This window comes from Aphelocoma coerulescens, chromosome 4 (genome assembly GCF_041296385.1).
Source record: "Aphelocoma coerulescens isolate FSJ_1873_10779 chromosome 4, UR_Acoe_1.0, whole genome shotgun sequence".
Taxonomy (NCBI): Eukaryota; Metazoa; Chordata; class Aves; order Passeriformes; family Corvidae; genus Aphelocoma; species Aphelocoma coerulescens.
In genome coordinates this window covers 15703760-15720038 of record NC_091017.1, presented here as the reverse complement: position 1 = coordinate 15720038, position 16279 = coordinate 15703760, and the positions used below count along the sequence as shown (strand labels likewise).

At 40.0% G+C, this 16279-nt stretch overlaps 1 protein-coding gene across 7 annotated transcripts in view; it reads right to left on the bottom strand.

Moving 5' to 3' along the window:
- Positions 1-16279, bottom strand: part of WDFY3 (WD repeat and FYVE domain containing 3) — a 153594-nt gene that overhangs the window by 43719 nt on the left and 93596 nt on the right. For all 7 annotated transcript variants that reach the window (XM_069012812.1, XM_069012814.1, XM_069012807.1 and 4 more), the window contains 12 exons: positions 15518-15630; positions 13991-14222; positions 12357-12457; positions 11374-11592; positions 9123-9304; positions 7885-8116; positions 7090-7250; positions 5269-5380; positions 4657-4847; positions 3030-3182; positions 1366-1439; positions 1102-1263 (listed from right to left, as the gene is read on the bottom strand). In XM_069012812.1, coding sequence (XP_068868913.1) covers positions 1102-1263; positions 1366-1439; positions 3030-3182; positions 4657-4847; positions 5269-5380; positions 7090-7250; positions 7885-8116; positions 9123-9304; positions 11374-11592; positions 12357-12457; positions 13991-14222; positions 15518-15630 — 1932 coding nt within the window. The remainder of the gene's footprint in view (positions 1-1101; positions 1264-1365; positions 1440-3029; positions 3183-4656; positions 4848-5268; positions 5381-7089; positions 7251-7884; positions 8117-9122; positions 9305-11373; positions 11593-12356; positions 12458-13990; positions 14223-15517; positions 15631-16279) is intronic.

Below are 16279 nucleotides of genomic sequence, written 5' to 3'. Positions count from 1 at the left end.
GAAATACCTCAGGTTAAAGGAGAACAAAACACTATTCTCAACCCCTTACAGCTGAACAATTATTCGATCAAAACTGTGGTTACTCAACTCTGGAGTAACACTCATGCCTATCGCTTGGGGTTATGTAACACAGAGTCATGGTTTTCCATGACAAGACATGGATGTACCACTCGAAGAAAGGAGAAGCAATATATTCCTCTTTCCTCTACAGCTAACCTGAAATGATCCCTAGCTAGTGCAACTTTTCCCAAGTTATGCAATGTATTTTGTTTTTTCCTTCCAGGAAGGAGAGCCAGGAACACTCAGATAGGCATTCTACAATCTATTCTGTAACCATTGAAGCATAAAATCAATAGTTTTATTCTTGAATCATTTTTGTGTCTGTACAATTAAAACAAAGACAGGTAAGATGCTCAGGTTGAGGCATCTGATTCCTTTAATTGTACTTAAAAGTAAGAAGCTGAAAATATCACCACTCGTATGCAAAGAGCTCCCAAGCCCTGCAATATTTTATCCATTTCCATTCTAATGAAATGAGAGATGAAAAAAGATCAAGTTATCAAGGAGTTAAACTAATTTTAAAGCATTTCTAATACTCCTGCACATATGAATTGCAGTAACTAGCGCAATTTTCATCAGTCAGAATTAGTTGTACTATATCTGACAGTCTTAAATATCTTTTTATACAGTGATGATTAAGAAAAAATCTGGAACTAAACCTTGCATTCAAGATAGTAATCAAAACTGCATTTTAACCAGAAGTATCTTTTTAGATAATAATAATATTCAGTTGTATCCAGGAGGAGTGCTCAGGGCTTTACATGAACAAAGGGGCTGCAATTCAGCACCTTCACTTTTCACCTGTAGAACATCAAGCCAGTTGATCATTCAACCACGCTTGGTCAGATGCAAACTGAAAATAATATGCAAATCAAGTCTCCAACATATTGCCTATCTCTAGTTCAATCTAGTTTATAGAGGAGAAAAAAGAATCAGTACACGAGCATTCCATGTTACACACTCCACAGCAGTACAACCACGAAGTACTTTTGACCAAGGTAACAGAACAAAGAAAGACAGAATTATCCAGGTGTGGGCTACCTGAGTAGGTCATAGCTGCTGGGGAAGCCCTGAAGCAGAAAGCTCAGCACATTGCTAATTGCAGCAATGGTGGGCTGGGACAAGGACATGTCTCGAAGAGTCAACAGCAGTCTTGGGATGAGCTGGAATTCCCTCATTAACTTTGCATTCTTTGCTGCTTCACTGGAAGAAGAAAAGAAAGGAGATGGCCTTTTAAAATTGGAGTATCCTCTAAATGCCGCCTAATCCAATGAATCCTATTACTAGGCTTGCATCAGTTCATACCTCGACTCAGTGAGAAGTTCAATGAAGTGCTCAAATAATGACAGATGAAGCTCATAGGGTGCATGAAGCCAGACCTGAAATACAGAAAAAACAATATATTTTGTACACAAATCAACTTGCAAATTAAAACCAGGCATCGATAAATCAAAGGTTATGAAGAAATTAAAACCATTCATGCACATGAATGTTTACCACATTACCACAAAGAACCACACATTGGTACCAAACCAATATTCTCTGTAAAGTACCATGCTGAAAACTTATAAAGGGACCTAGACAAAAGGTTACACACTATCATCTTGTCTTTTTACACCAACTTTAAACAGACAGTGCAATGACTCCAAAAGAGCTGCTGGGGTTTACAAGGCTGTGTTAAATTTATTTGGTTTAAATGAAGGTTTATGTCTTTGTAAAATTAACTTACTACTTTCTGCCAAGATTAGACTCAAGGTCTTTCCTGATTTTATTTTTTACCCAGCACTGCCTGCACTTAAAGTATTTACATTATTTACCAAAAAACCCAAAATATCAACTGTTCAATCGATAGAAGTAATAGAAGATACAAAAGCCAGAAAGCTCACAGTTACAGCTGCAAATCTTAAAATTGATTTGCTATTGAACAAAGCATAATTAATACCTGTGCTCTGGTGTATAAAACTGGCTTAAATGAAAAGCTTTCTAGCTTTTGCTTTTCTTCTAATCTTATAATTTTAAATGATGACAACAAATCTTTTAATTTCCCTGTTCTGCATGAGTAAGAACATCTAATTTATCCAATTTAAGTGAAATGTTTGGGTCACTGATTTCTGAATAAAGTAAATAATTTTAAAAACCTCAAAAAAACAAAAAAACAACAGCCAAAAATCTCAGACATTTGGAAAGTTCCTTCTTAAATAAGGTTTCCAGGAGAGCTTTGAAATACTCAAACAGACATCTAAAAAAAGGAAATTGTTAAGTCTATTAAGTCATTTGTGCAAAACTGACTTGCAGTATTAAGTCAGCACATCTTATAGCTGGCTTAGCAGTGGTACTAGTGTTTTCACTTATTTACTCTAATGTATGTGAGTCAGAATTCTTTTACCCAGTCTGTGTCAGGTATAGATAATGCCAAAGGAGCAAACACTAAAGGGTAAATCCTACGAACCTTTTAACAGCCTCTGCTGCATTAGCTTTTCCCTCTGAAATTTGCTACTTTCCTTAGTTTAACACAACACTTTATTCCATAGGTCATGAAAACAGAATTTTAACTCCCTTACTATTAACCTTGAAGAGATGTGTGATAAGTGATTACCATGTGCTATGTTGAAAGTTTACCTCTTACTTTCATTTTCAGTGCATTTTTCATGCCTTGATATATGTACTGCAGTAGAACACAGGTGAAAAGAAATTGATGAACAGAAAACTACAAAATATTATCTTCTAAAACCACAAAAAGCAGAAACACCTGTGGCATTCATCCATTGTTTGTACAGTGATTCAAGCCATTTCAGCAGGAAAAGTTACCAATAATCTTGTTGTTCAACTGCTTTACTGTACTATATAAGAAATAATAAGTTCTCAGGATAACAGCCTAATTTGCTGCCGTTGAATATTAAAGGTACACTATCAGCATCTGACAATCACTATCTAGCACCATCATCACCATTCTGTGCAGCTTTACATACTTCAAAATCACAGAGCAGGTCCTGGAAGGCAGCAGAATTTGGGATAATGGATGTCTCGTGCCCGCTGTCAACTGTTCCCACCAAGGAAAAGGTCAGGTGGAGTATGTGGCTGTTCAGAAGGGACCGTTTCTTCTTTAACAGCATTGCCAGCAGCTTGAACAAGTTAACAGAAAAGGAATTAGCCCCTGTGAGCACACAGTTATGTTGTCTAAGCATGCAGGAGAACAGATGAAATGTCTGTACCCCTTTTGAGAAGGCCCTTACAGTATGTCTGCTAGCTGGTACTTGATGAAAGAGTTTGAAAGTGGCATTACAGTTCATTACAAAAGCAGCATATCCAGGACACTCTCAAGCTCATAAAACATCTGTTTACACCACAGACAGGACCTAGACCCTGAGGACTGGGCACACACACGCACACACAGCCCTCTCAGCTCTCTGGCAGTCAGTCACAGTTTAAAGACAGCACATTCTCAAACAGCTGTGTTCCTGTACAGCAAATGTGGACATGGGAGACTTAAATGGAGCAGGACTAGAGCACTGCATGCCCAAATGAGAGGTATTCTGGCACTGAAAAACAGTAACATAAATCTGAATAAGCCTTTTTTTTTTACTGCTATCCTTTGTTCCCCTAGGCATGACTGTAGTCCCCACTTTTGCTCTAACTTCTTATAATCTGGGTTGGGAAAGAACCATTTGCCAGATGTACTATTACAGTTTCTTGTCTTCTGAAGCAAACTGGTTTAAACTCTCAGCATACTGGTGTGCTCAGCTTTACCATCCTCACTGAAACACTAAAGAAACACAGATTTCTGGGAATCTCCCTCAAACCACACTATTTGCTGATACAAGTGGAATGTAAGGCCATATGTGACGATCCACTGACTACTCATGGTACAAGGAGGACACTGTCTAGACTTGTTTGGTCACAGTAAGCCAAGGTCTGCACCAGGCTCCTTGGAATGGTATGTTTTGATGTAACTACACCAGGCATCAGCAATACAAGGTTTTTAAATATGCTGCCTAAACCACAGAACTTTCCATTTCAGTAAAGCAACCTCCATGAGCAGCACATAAAACACATTGCTCATGTGAAGAACTTTTCAAATCAGTCAACCAATCCTTCTGCATAACTGACTGCCTTTTCCCCATCCCAATGGAGAATTAATGTCTTCAGCTTGAAAGGAAACAGCATCAGTAACTACAAAATCTGTGCAGTCTCCACAAAAGGATGCTTCTAGGAGTTCATTTGTTTGGGTTTTTTTATGTGCCCTTATCCTTCTCTCTTGCTGGCACATCAGAGACAGAAGCTCCCAGACCTGCAGGGGGGGGTTCAAAATCATAAGGAAAGAATCATTTAAGTACCATAGTTGTGCTCTCCTGTGCTGTTAATGAAGGCTCACTTTCAGCAATGCAGCTAAATATGCACAATGGCTTAACAAAAAACTTTTCACCCTCTCCTTTAAAAAATGTCCTAAATAATTCATCTATGCTAATTAACCAAGAGCAGAAACTTTAAAAGAGAAACTCGGGTTACAATACGACGAGATTTCCATGGGAACTGTGATAACAAACAGTGAAGTTCAATTCAATCAGCCTGGTCTGTTTTAACACATTTCTTACATACCTGATAACCTTTGATTCTTTCCATCTCTTTGCTGGCCAGTGGATTGCTCTTTACCACACAGACCAAGGCCTTCACAGCTGCATACAACCCTTCCACATCTGATGCCATGGCTACAAGTCCCAAAATAGCAGCAGCCCCACCAATGTACTGCAGTGTAGTGGCAACAGGCTTGGGGACAAATGTTCTTACTCCTGAGCACAGACAGAAAAAAAAAATTAAAATACCATCAAATTGAATTTTTGCAAGAAATAATTGTGAAAATATGAAGGCAATTTTCATTTTAGCATTTCTTGAATTATGAAATGAATGTCACTAGAAGAACTATGACACCTCACAAGAGGAAGTGAAGGAAATATAGAACAATAGTTTATAACCTAAGGTAAAGTAATTGGAATATATTTTCATAATGAGAAATCATAAACTGAAACAAGCATCCCATGTGAGCAAAAACCAAAAGATAATAGTATATCCATAAAATGCAAAAGTGCTCAATAAATACAATGATGCACCATTAACATTCATCGATTGCATGATTTATCTTCTAGATCAATGTTCTTACTGACAAGTAATTAATAACTTTAAAGCATAATAATTCTTAAGTGCTCAACTCACCCAAATACCCTATCAAAGCTGCACCAATGGAGCGTGCTGGTCCATTCAAATGCCCTGCTGAGTTATGTAGTAACTTCACAGGTGTGGCATTTTCATGAGAAGAAATTGCCAGCTGAAAAAAACAAGAAAAAAAAGCTGAAGGGAAGAGGGTTTTTTTTTATGCAAGCCTAAAATTTGTAACTTATGAATTTTCCTACTATGATAAGGAGTAGCATACAACAAAACAGAACTAGAATCATCATCAAGATAGTCTCTCAAGTTAAGAGACATTTCTGGACTCCAAAGTTTACGGAGGATGAGTCTAACTTTAAAATAATCCCACCCGACCAGAGAAGGAGTTTGGATTGAAAAGGACATTTAAAGCTCATAGAATTATAGATTGGCTTGGTTTGGAAGGGAGCTTAAAGAGCATCTCATTCCAACCCTGCTGCAATAGGCAGGGACACCTTCCACTAAACCAGGTTGCTCAAAGCCCCATCCAACCTGGCCTTGAACACTTGCAGGGGTTGGAGCAACAACTCCTCTGGACAAGCTGTGCCACTGCCACTCCACCATCACAGCAAAGACCTTTCTTCTGCTATCTAAACCTACTCTCTTTCAGTTTGAAGCCATTCCCCCTTGTCCCATCACTACATGCTCTTGTAAAAAGTCCCTCTCTGTCCTTCTTGCAGGCTCCCTACAGGCACTGGAAGGCTGCCATTAGGTCCCCCTGAAACCTTCCGTTCTCCTTTCTTCAGTTTGTTCTCAGGTCTAAGAACAAACCCAGATATCAGCCTTTCCTCATAGGACAGGTGCTCCATCCCTCTGATGCATCTTGGTGGTATCCTCTGGACACACTCCAACAGGTCCATGCCCTTCCTGTGCTGCAACCCCAGAGCTGGAGGCAACCCTGCAGCTGGGGTCTCACCAGAGCAGAGGGGCAGAATTCCCTCCCTCCCCTGCTGTCCACAGTGCTTTGCATGCAGCCCAGGACACATTTGGCTTTCTGGGCTGCAAGTGCACATGGCTGGGGCACGTCCAGGCTCTCATCCACTGGTGTCCCCAAGTCCTTCTGGACAGGGCTGCCCTCAATCTGTTCATCCCCAGCCTGGATTGATATCAGGGATTGCCCCAACCCAGGTGCAGAACCTTGCACTTTGTCTTGTTAAACCTCATGAGCTTCCAATTGGCCCACTCCTCTGGGCCCACCTAGCCCTGGAACTTGTCCAGATCACTCTGGATGGAATCCTGCCCTTGACGTGTGTCAACAGCACCACTCAGCTTGGTTTCATCAGCAAATGTGCTGAGGGTGCACTTGATCCCTGTGTGTCATTAATTAAGGTATTAAATAATACTGGTGACCCCTGAGGGACACCACTTGCCACCGATTTCCACTGGGACTCTGAGCCATTGACCACTGCCAACTGTCCAACCACTTTCCTATCCATCTTAACAGCCCAGCCACTAAATCCATCTCTCTCTAATTTGGAGAAAAGGATGTTGTGGGGGACCATGTCAAAGGCTTTACAGCAGTCCAGATAAATGACATGTGTAAGCCTTCCCTTGTCCACTGATGCAGTCACCTCACCATAGAAGGCCCTAAGGTTTGCCATCTAGTGCCTAGAGAAGCTGAGAGTTCTCAGTTCCTGGAAGCGTTTGAGGTCAGGCTGGAATCACTTTGAGCAACCTGATATAGTGGAAGGTGTCCCTGCCCACAGGAGGGGGACTGGACTAGATGACAACAACATTATAGTTTCTGGCTGCAGTGAGCAAATTGTCTTGAAGTTAAGTTAAAAAAAAGGAAAAAGTCATACACATTAACCTACTGATTTCCCAACAAACCTGTTTGGCAATAGCTTTACTATCCAACTTGTTGTAAACTTTCCTTATTTTTGCCACTGTAAATGAAGAAACTGACAATGCATAGAGACCAAAGGAGACCTTCTCTTCTGGTACCAAAGATACTGGAGATGGGTTGATTCCTTCAGACTTTGAATCTTTACCTTAAAGACAAAACAGAAGTTCCCTTCATTAATGGCGTTGTCTTTCTTTTAAATTTGAAGAGTAAAATCTTAGGCAACTTATACTGCAGAATAGGTACAAAAAGAAGATTTTACACATAGCTGAGATGTGATATTGTCCAGCCTAAGGGCCGTAAACATCCCTTCCCTTCTGAAGGAAAAGAAAGTAATCAAAAACCAGAGAAGCACTTGGTAAATCTGCATCTTTGCCTGTGACAACTGGCTTTTTACTACTGTTTGATTCTAGGAAAACTGCCTTGGAATGGTACGAGAGATGCAAGATTCAAAGAGAATATATAACCATATCTTTAAAATTTTGCATTTTTCTAATTTCTCTTTTTATAGATAAATACAGCATACAGTATGAATAATCACAACTTTAAGCATTTCTAACTGGTTTAAAACCAAAGTGAGGAATATAAGCATTTCTACCATATCTCAGTAGAAGAATTTGGATTTCTCTCATCCTTCAACAGCAGCTACTAATCTTCTTCCTATGAACAGCGAGCTTTTCCTCTCTGCTCCTGCACGCTCTCTCACCTCTTCTGCCCATACACACACAAAGATGCCAGCACAGCCAGCCCAAGTTACCAGGTGCCGCCTGAACTGTACCTACATGGAACATAAACTGCTTGGAAGCTCCCGACATAGTTTGGTCCCAGCTCGTAAATGGTGCTGACCCCTGGGGCAGGCAGCACTTCCTCCAGGAAGTGCGTGGGGCCCAGACGCCACACCAGGGAGGAGAGCTGGCGCTGCGCGGGCGGCGTGCCGATGTAGGCGTACACTGTGCTGACCACGGGGGGATTGGCAGAGCCAGAGCCACTGGGGCTGCTGTGGATGTAGTGAAGCTGGAAGGGAGCAAAACACAGGCAACTTAGTGAGGGAGTAAGGGTACTGTGACAAGATCAGAAATTTTGTCCTAAAATGGTTTTGCAAGCCAGGGGATGTATCAAATGATTGCTATGTAATGCAGGGTATTTTGACACTGTACTGAAATAGGCAATCAAGAACATTAAACAGAAAGAAAGTGCAAAGACCAGAAGTGGCTATCAAAAGATGAAGGTGTGTATGGAAACACATGATGAGAACATGAAAATTCTGTGCTTGAAAAGGCCGTATGTTGATTCTAAAAACATGGTGCTCAAAGCAGTGTTCTCTCTCCTCTCCCAGCCTTTGCAAATTACACCATTTCGAGGTAAAGCGCAAACGTGATGAACTAAATTCAGCAAGACTTTTCAAACAATTAAACAAATACATGAGTAGGAATCTGGCCAATATATAAAGACAGTAACAACCTCACAGTCTTTCTCTATCTACCTTGTAAAAATTCTGTTAGCAGCTATTGAATGTAGTCATGCATGGCCAGAGAGATGGCCAGATACACGCTCATGTATTACAGCTGTTAGCTTAACAACTTACCATAGTACTCCTCTTGCAAAAGGAATACTGGGAGGTAAACTTTGAAAGTCAACCTGTTATTTTACCTGCAGCAGTACAGTAACATTAGCTAGTTTAAACCCCACGCAAGGTTATGCTTTATCCCTACACCTAGGGTGCATGGCCTACACCTACCAGGTGCCAAATGATGTCTGGATATCTGCTGCAGATTGGGAATACTTTGTGCTCAGTGGACAGGTCCACAGGCTTCTTCACTGCTCTCTGCAGTTTCTTCCACCTAACAATGAGGTACTGACCTTTGCAAATAAATGTGGTGTTTGCTTGATGTTTTTTGTTTTGTTGCTTGGACGGGGTGGTGGTGGTTTATTTTCATTCTTGTCTTTTTTACGGTTTTTTTTGCACAGAGAGGAAAATCACTCCAACCAGTAAAAATGAGGATTGAAAGACTTATTTTACCTTAACAGTGTTAACAAGCTGTCCATCGAGGTAGAGTGCAGCTGTGCTGTTCTTCAGCATGCCTTTACTCATGACCAGAACTAGGTGATGCCACTGGCCTTCCACAATGAGGTCACCGCAGCGGAAACGGGCACAACAGGGAAGAATTTCATAAAATGATGATTCCTCACTGAAGTCATCAACTAAAGGAAAAACACCAGTTAGTGGGCACCAGCATAAATGTTTTAAGTGCTTAAAAATCTCAGGATATATTCAGACTTTTGATAATTGTATTTTACTTCTCACCTTCTCCCTTCCCTTCGAAATTTTAGCTGGAATTACTAGTTGGCTCAAGTTTTTACTTTCTCATGCTGCCATGCAAGTCACAGAAAGATCTTTTGTTGTTTGCCTAAAAAAGTTTCTACAGCAGCAGTCACCAAAAAACAACAGATGTCTCCCCAAACCCACAGAGCCATTTTTCATGTTTCTCACACTGTGGAGACTTCCAGACTTTTTATTCCCACTTCTGCATAACAAAATTGACCCTTACTGTAATTAAAAGCTGTCCCAAACGGAAAAAGAAAAAAAAAATGGATAAAAAGCACCCCCAAAAACCCAAGGAATGTTTCAACAGAAACCATGAACTTTTCAGATCCCTCTTCATTCTTCCATACTGAAGGAAAAGAAACCATTAATCCTCTTACCACAACAGCTGCCTGCACAAGGAGAGCACTCAAGTAGCACAAGGAAAATGTTAAAAGCAGAGTACTTAGAACTAATGTTCAGATACAAAAATAATCTCAAGACCTTTTTCTCAGCCAAGTATCTTTGAGCACAATTCTTGCTCACAAGAAGGGTACTTAAACCACCCCATTTATTCTTACAAGAGACTGTCAGCACTTCCAATCCCTGTGTTGTGCACAGCAATTCCAATCTCAGTTCTTCAGGTCCCTACCTGCTCAGCACTCAACAGTACACCACCAACTATGATTTAGACACAACAGGATAGCACTGAAATGAAGCAAAGTGTCCTGGTTCAATAAAAAACCAGTCTTTATAGTCATACACCTTCAGATCTTCTCTGACAAAGCCTTTTCAAATCCAATCTCTTTCAGGGAGTTTGATTATAGGGGCTCACAAACTAAAAACATATAACTATAGCTCCAGTGCAGGCTAAAGCAATTTGTGTGAAGACAAACTTGCCTCATTCTCTAAGAGTTTGTTCCTCTGAGAAAGAAAGCACTGTCAGTATCTTTGTAATTTAAGAGGTTTAATTCATACTTTATACTATGAGTTTTCAGCTCTCAAGCTTCATGTTCTGAACCTGACTTCTACTAAGAGAGACTGCAGCAGTTAATGATGTGAATGTCTGCTTAGAGATGATTCCTTATTTTCATGGTAACGGTCCGCTTAGCTGTTTGTGGGAGGTTTTTTTAATAACAGTTGTATAAATTATTAGTGCTGCCTACTCAAAAGTAAAGAACAGAAGCAGGAATAGATTTTTGATAACCATTTGTGCTGGTCTGGTGACACATGCAGAAGGCTGCCCTGCTCCTCCACAGACCCAGTGTGTAACAGCCTGTCTAAACCAACCACTTTTGGAGGCTCTGATGAAGGACAAGGCAGGAGACAGCTCATCCTCAAGTCCCTAAGTGCACTGATAGCTCTCTCTAGCAAATTTACTGGTGTCACCAGCTTCACTTAGATCTTCCCCACAGCTCCTGTAATTCCTCCTTTGAGGTCCTGAATGGAGATACAAACTGTTTTTGAAAACTGACCACAGCATTAAAACATGAAATGAATGACTGACTGCCTTCAAAAAACCCTCCAGTACCTGGACTATCCAGACTGAAAAAGCCTTCAAAACCTTTTAGTTTACTATTTCTAAATTTCTTCAAAGCAAAGACGGTTAAAATTTGCACCTCAAGACTTCAAGAGATGATGTCTAAAATGAATGACACAAGATAAATCACAGGCAAGACCTTTCAAAATCAATGATGTAATCCCTCCCACTAATACATAATAGCTGGGGTTTTGGCAGAAATTTTTCTTTATATATAGACATTGAATCTTCTTTGGAAATTATAAAACCTTAATAAAATAATGTTTACATTTTGCATTTTTCCATTGTCAAAACCCCTCAGGAACTGGTGAAGTAGCAACAAAAGGTCCAGCACACACAATTTTTTGGGATACTGGGTTTACAATAAATTTTGCTGTTGCATCCCTATAATATTGTCAGCATTAGCTGATGACGTGGCACACCTCTTACCATAATTCTGAAGCAATTCTTCCTTAGTTGAAACAATCAGTGAGCGGTCTTTTGCCGAGAGGACAATGGCAAGGCAGACATAATGCTGCTCCGAGGAGGTCGCACGCCGCACTACAGTGAGGAGTCTCACGGGATGGTTATTAGGAGGTGTACTAAAATGTTCAATACAAAACCAAGTTGAGTAGCTTAAACCAGATGGTGGTGGGAAAAACCTTTCACCTAAAAACAAGAAGAAAGCCCATTACACAGCTGCAGCAGGTACTACTTAGGATTCCTACTTGATCCTGTCCTTTTTTTCATATCAGCTCAGTTGATTGCAGGTGTTTTCTCAAATGCTGAAGAAGCCTCTGTTGAGGGAATATCTCTCTACCACATACATCTGACTCCATTTAACATCCTAGGATGCTCCCACTAATTCTGTCTTACTGCAGTAAACCTTCACCTTAGTTTTCAGACTTAACAACCTTTTTAACTAAGTGACCATGTTCAAGGAATCCCACAGCACACCAGGTTCCTGTAGGGTGAATAACCTACAACAACATGTAAAAGTGATAGCAAACAATTTAGATGGGGTTTTTGTCATGGTGTGTGCAACTACACCTGTAATAAATGCAGTCTAGGATTCAGGAGAACAAAGTCTCAAGTACAGCATTACAGTTCATTACACATTTCTTATGCTCCACACACCACTACCTCAACTTTTTCCTTAATGCATCCTGGGTTACTATTCATACACCTTGGTTGATTACAATTTAACCTTCTACTTTAAGCTTTGCATTTTAAAGCAATCACACATTTATATTTCATATTGCTTTTCACTGTCTTGGAGGCAACAGGCAACAGAAACACACACACAAAAACGACACAAGAAGTTCTTGATGGTGAGTGCACAGTGTCCAACACCATACTGCCTTAACAAAGAAGTCTAAGAGAACTAAACATCAGACACAAAGCACTGTTGCCAGTCATACTGGAGTACTCACCAGTTCCAATTCCACTCACAACCGCACCATCAACGAGTCCTGTTGTAACAGCATTATTTGTAGGTGCATTGTGGGGAGCCAGGCTTGGCAAGAACAGGCAGCTGTTAAACAGAGGATCAGTAACACACTGGAGTTTATGGAACTCAATGGAAGTGGAGTCAAATACAAACAAAGCATGGCCTAGGAAAATATACCATAAGCATACACACTTCATGACTTTATGTAGTAATGAAAACCAGAAATTAATTCTCAAGATTGGTCATTGTGAGTCTAAATTATCTCTAGCAAAAGGAGCTTTGGCAGTGTATGCCTTTGGTGCAAAGGTATAGAGTTATGCCCATGTGGCTCCACAGCACAGAATGCTCCCTTGTGGGCACCTGTATCTTGCACCAGCCTTGGAGAGTGGATCAGATAAATAGTCAAAGGATCTGGCAACTGCAAACTATGTTGTTCTTATCTTCAGAAGTATGCTCTCACACTAACATCACATTCCACCAACTTAGCTATGTTTGGTCCTTACAAGAGTCACTGATGCTGTGGACACAACGGAAATCATTACAAGGAGAAAAGGTATTAGATTTTTTAAGAATTTATAATAGAAGCCTTCTTAGGTGACTTGCTGAAATTCCAGGAATTCACAGCTGCATGATATGAGTTACTTCTGGACATGTTACCAGCACCCACAAATCTCCTGAAGCAAAAACAGTGACAATTCATTTTGCCAGCCTATTTCAAGTTCATAGATCTAAAGAATTTTCTTTCCTTTTCTCTTATGAAGGATGTAGAACAGAGCTTAGAGTAACATTCGTTTTCAAAAAAAAAGTCTGTCTCTGACTGTATTGGATATGAAGACTGGATGGAAAATGGGAGCTGCATCCTTGCTTTGCAGAACTGAAAAGAGAATGCAGAGCAGTAGAGCCCCCAAGTATCAATGTTTTTCTAGTCCATTTTTATAACCAAAAAGACAAAACATTTTCCTTAAACAGATGCTGAGAATGGTGTAATGTTTTCATCTTCTGAACAGTCAAATCATATTACATGATCCTCATAAAGTGCCTCACTCAGCAGGTGTTTAGTTAGAGAAAAACAATAAGTGATACTGGGTGCTAAAAGAAAAAAATGAGCTAAGCGTGATATCCAGGCTATGCCTCCAGTTAGCAATACTGGGTTTTTTTTCAGTTATTTGAACTCATCATAGCTGCCTTGTCTGTTTTATTTGTATTTCTGATTTGCCCACTTTCACATTTTCACATTCTTCAGCCATTTTAAGTGGGTCTCAGAACATCAGGACCATGCAAATGTCATATAAAAATCCCAGCAACCCTTCAAGGGTATGTTGGCATTCCTTCATTTTATAAGGGATATGAAACCTGGAACTGAGAGGGTTCTATCAATGATACATATTTTATTTACTTTCACACACGGCAAGCAAGCATTTTTTATCGAGGTATTAATGAATGAGAGAGTGGAAATTTATGTGACTTGCAGCATTCCTTTCTCTTCTTTAAAGAGTTCATTTGTTCCTCACTGTCAAACAGTCTATTAAAAATTACAAGCATTCCTTTGGAAAAAAGGAAAGTAAGCAAACACTGCACTATGCCCCATGCTACTTAGAGAGCACTGCAGGACCTTACCCAAACCCTTCCAAAGACGTGTCAAACTCGATGAACGCCGGCGTCACCGATGATCCGTGAAGCCTGATATCATGTGGGGTTGTCATGGAGACCAAACACTTGACTCTCGTCAGGGGCACTGTGCTCCCTTCTGCTGGCTTGAGCAGGCTCTTGCTTATCCGATAGTGGCTGTCCTCGTGCACGCCGAAAACGCTGTCAGGACCCAGACCCTCCATGGAAGTGACCATGCTATCTACAGGAGAAGTCAAGAAACAACATGGCATTGCAAAAGGGAGGCATTTTCAGGCTGTTTATTTGGACCTTCCAAGTCCAGTGGAATAGCTGGATGGTCAGTCATCATCAGCTAGCTCAGCCTCTCAGAAGATAATGAGTGGGCAGCATTGCTTTGATTATAAAAATGCTCAGCCCAGGCAGAAAGATGAGCATCTTGCACAACACACTACGGAAAGTTTGTGGTAAAGCCAAGAGGCTGTCCCATTACCTAATGTCAGCACAGTGTCCTTTTTGCAGAGGCTCCTCTTCAGATGCATTCCTGCTACCTGACTTAACAGGCAGGAAAAACTCTGCTTCGTGTTTTTCAGATGAAGTAACTCTGAGCAAGAAGTCTCAGAGCTCTCAATAAGCAGAATGGATCAGTTAGCTTAGGCAATTTAACATAACTTGTGGTATTCAGAAGGTAGCTTTGCATTCTCTTTCCTAGGCTACAATCTTTCCAGTCTCACATTTTCACAATTTTCATTGTTTATTTTTCCGAGTGATAATACCCTAATGCAAATATATATATATATAAAAAAATAAATAAAGCAAAACTGGTCAAGAGATACATTGAATCTCTTCTTCTCCCTTCTTTTAAAATATACTGAACATGATAATATAACAGAAATGTAGTTAGTTTATTTTGTTTATTTATTTCATTATTTAAAAACTAAGGTACTTTTTAACTTTGTGTTACAGCCGGTGATACAATGACCAAGCTGACACATACAAATAAATATCTTATGCTTTGGAAACTTTTCAATAATTTCTTTGTATTATAATTTACTGAGACTCTCCTATACTACATGAATAGCCACTCCCAAGCTCTACAACTCATGGATAATAACAGAAGATAGCACAGTTATTTTACCTGACTTCTTACTGAAGCCATGAGAGATACTACACAGATACAATGATATATTATTATACATGCAAATGAAAGTAGCTGAGAAAAAATAATGTCAAATAACTACAAATGCAAAACCTATTCAAGACTTAAAAACAAACTACTACCATATTTAACAGTTACTATTCCTAAAATAAAGACCTATAATTACCTTGCTGGATATATATTCAATATAAGTACTACATTCCCTCTGGCTTTAGAACTTTTCTGATGATGTCAAACTGTTCTGACAATTTCACATTCATACAAAGCTGGGGTAAAGTCAGGTTTTTATAGACGCCTATCTAAAAATTTTAAATAGGTATACAATTGGGGAGTATCAGTGAAACATTCTTTATACACATTTTTAGCACTTCAGCACCTACTTCTCATTTCTGGTTCAAAACTCAGTGAGCTGGGTTTGTGCACTCGGTACTGTTTCAACAGCTTTTTGTCCCAGGCTCCACAATTCAAAGGATTTCCCAAGCGTAAAAATTCCCTGAGAAAGAGAATAAAAAAATTTGGAAATTATTTTCTCTATTTATATGGCTATAATGGTACCAAATCTAATAGCACTTTTTAAAAAGGCCGTAATTGCTTGCAACAAACATAGCTTTTAACCAATAAAATAAACCAATGCATAATAATGATCCATAACGTATTTGATCCATTCAAAACTATTTAACGTTTGCACACGTGCTCTCAAAAGTTGACACTATTTTAAATAATCAAACAATTTTGATAAAGCTTCCAATTCCCTTCTCTTCATGTAAAAATTTGGCAGGAGGCTGCTGCATCCTGTAGGAGAACATCAGGGCACTCAAAGATGTGTGCTCAGCAAGCTGAACTCTTCTGGAGAGCTCGCAGGCTGAAGTAAGCGACCTCAGCTTTGTTTTACCAGTATGTCCTATTTGGCTGGGGGAATCATTTCACAGCTATCAACACTTGTATCTCTAGATAACTATAGTATCTCTCTATAGAGCTACCCAGGCTATCAGTGTCTATGCTCAGGGAAGCTTAAGTCCCTGTGATGTGACTACTAGCAAGAGGGCTCCTTGCAGAATCCCTTCTGACACAGCTACATGTCACTGAAGTGAACCCAGCAGCTGTCCTGGCTGCAGGTCAGCCAGCCAGTGATCCATAGGAGA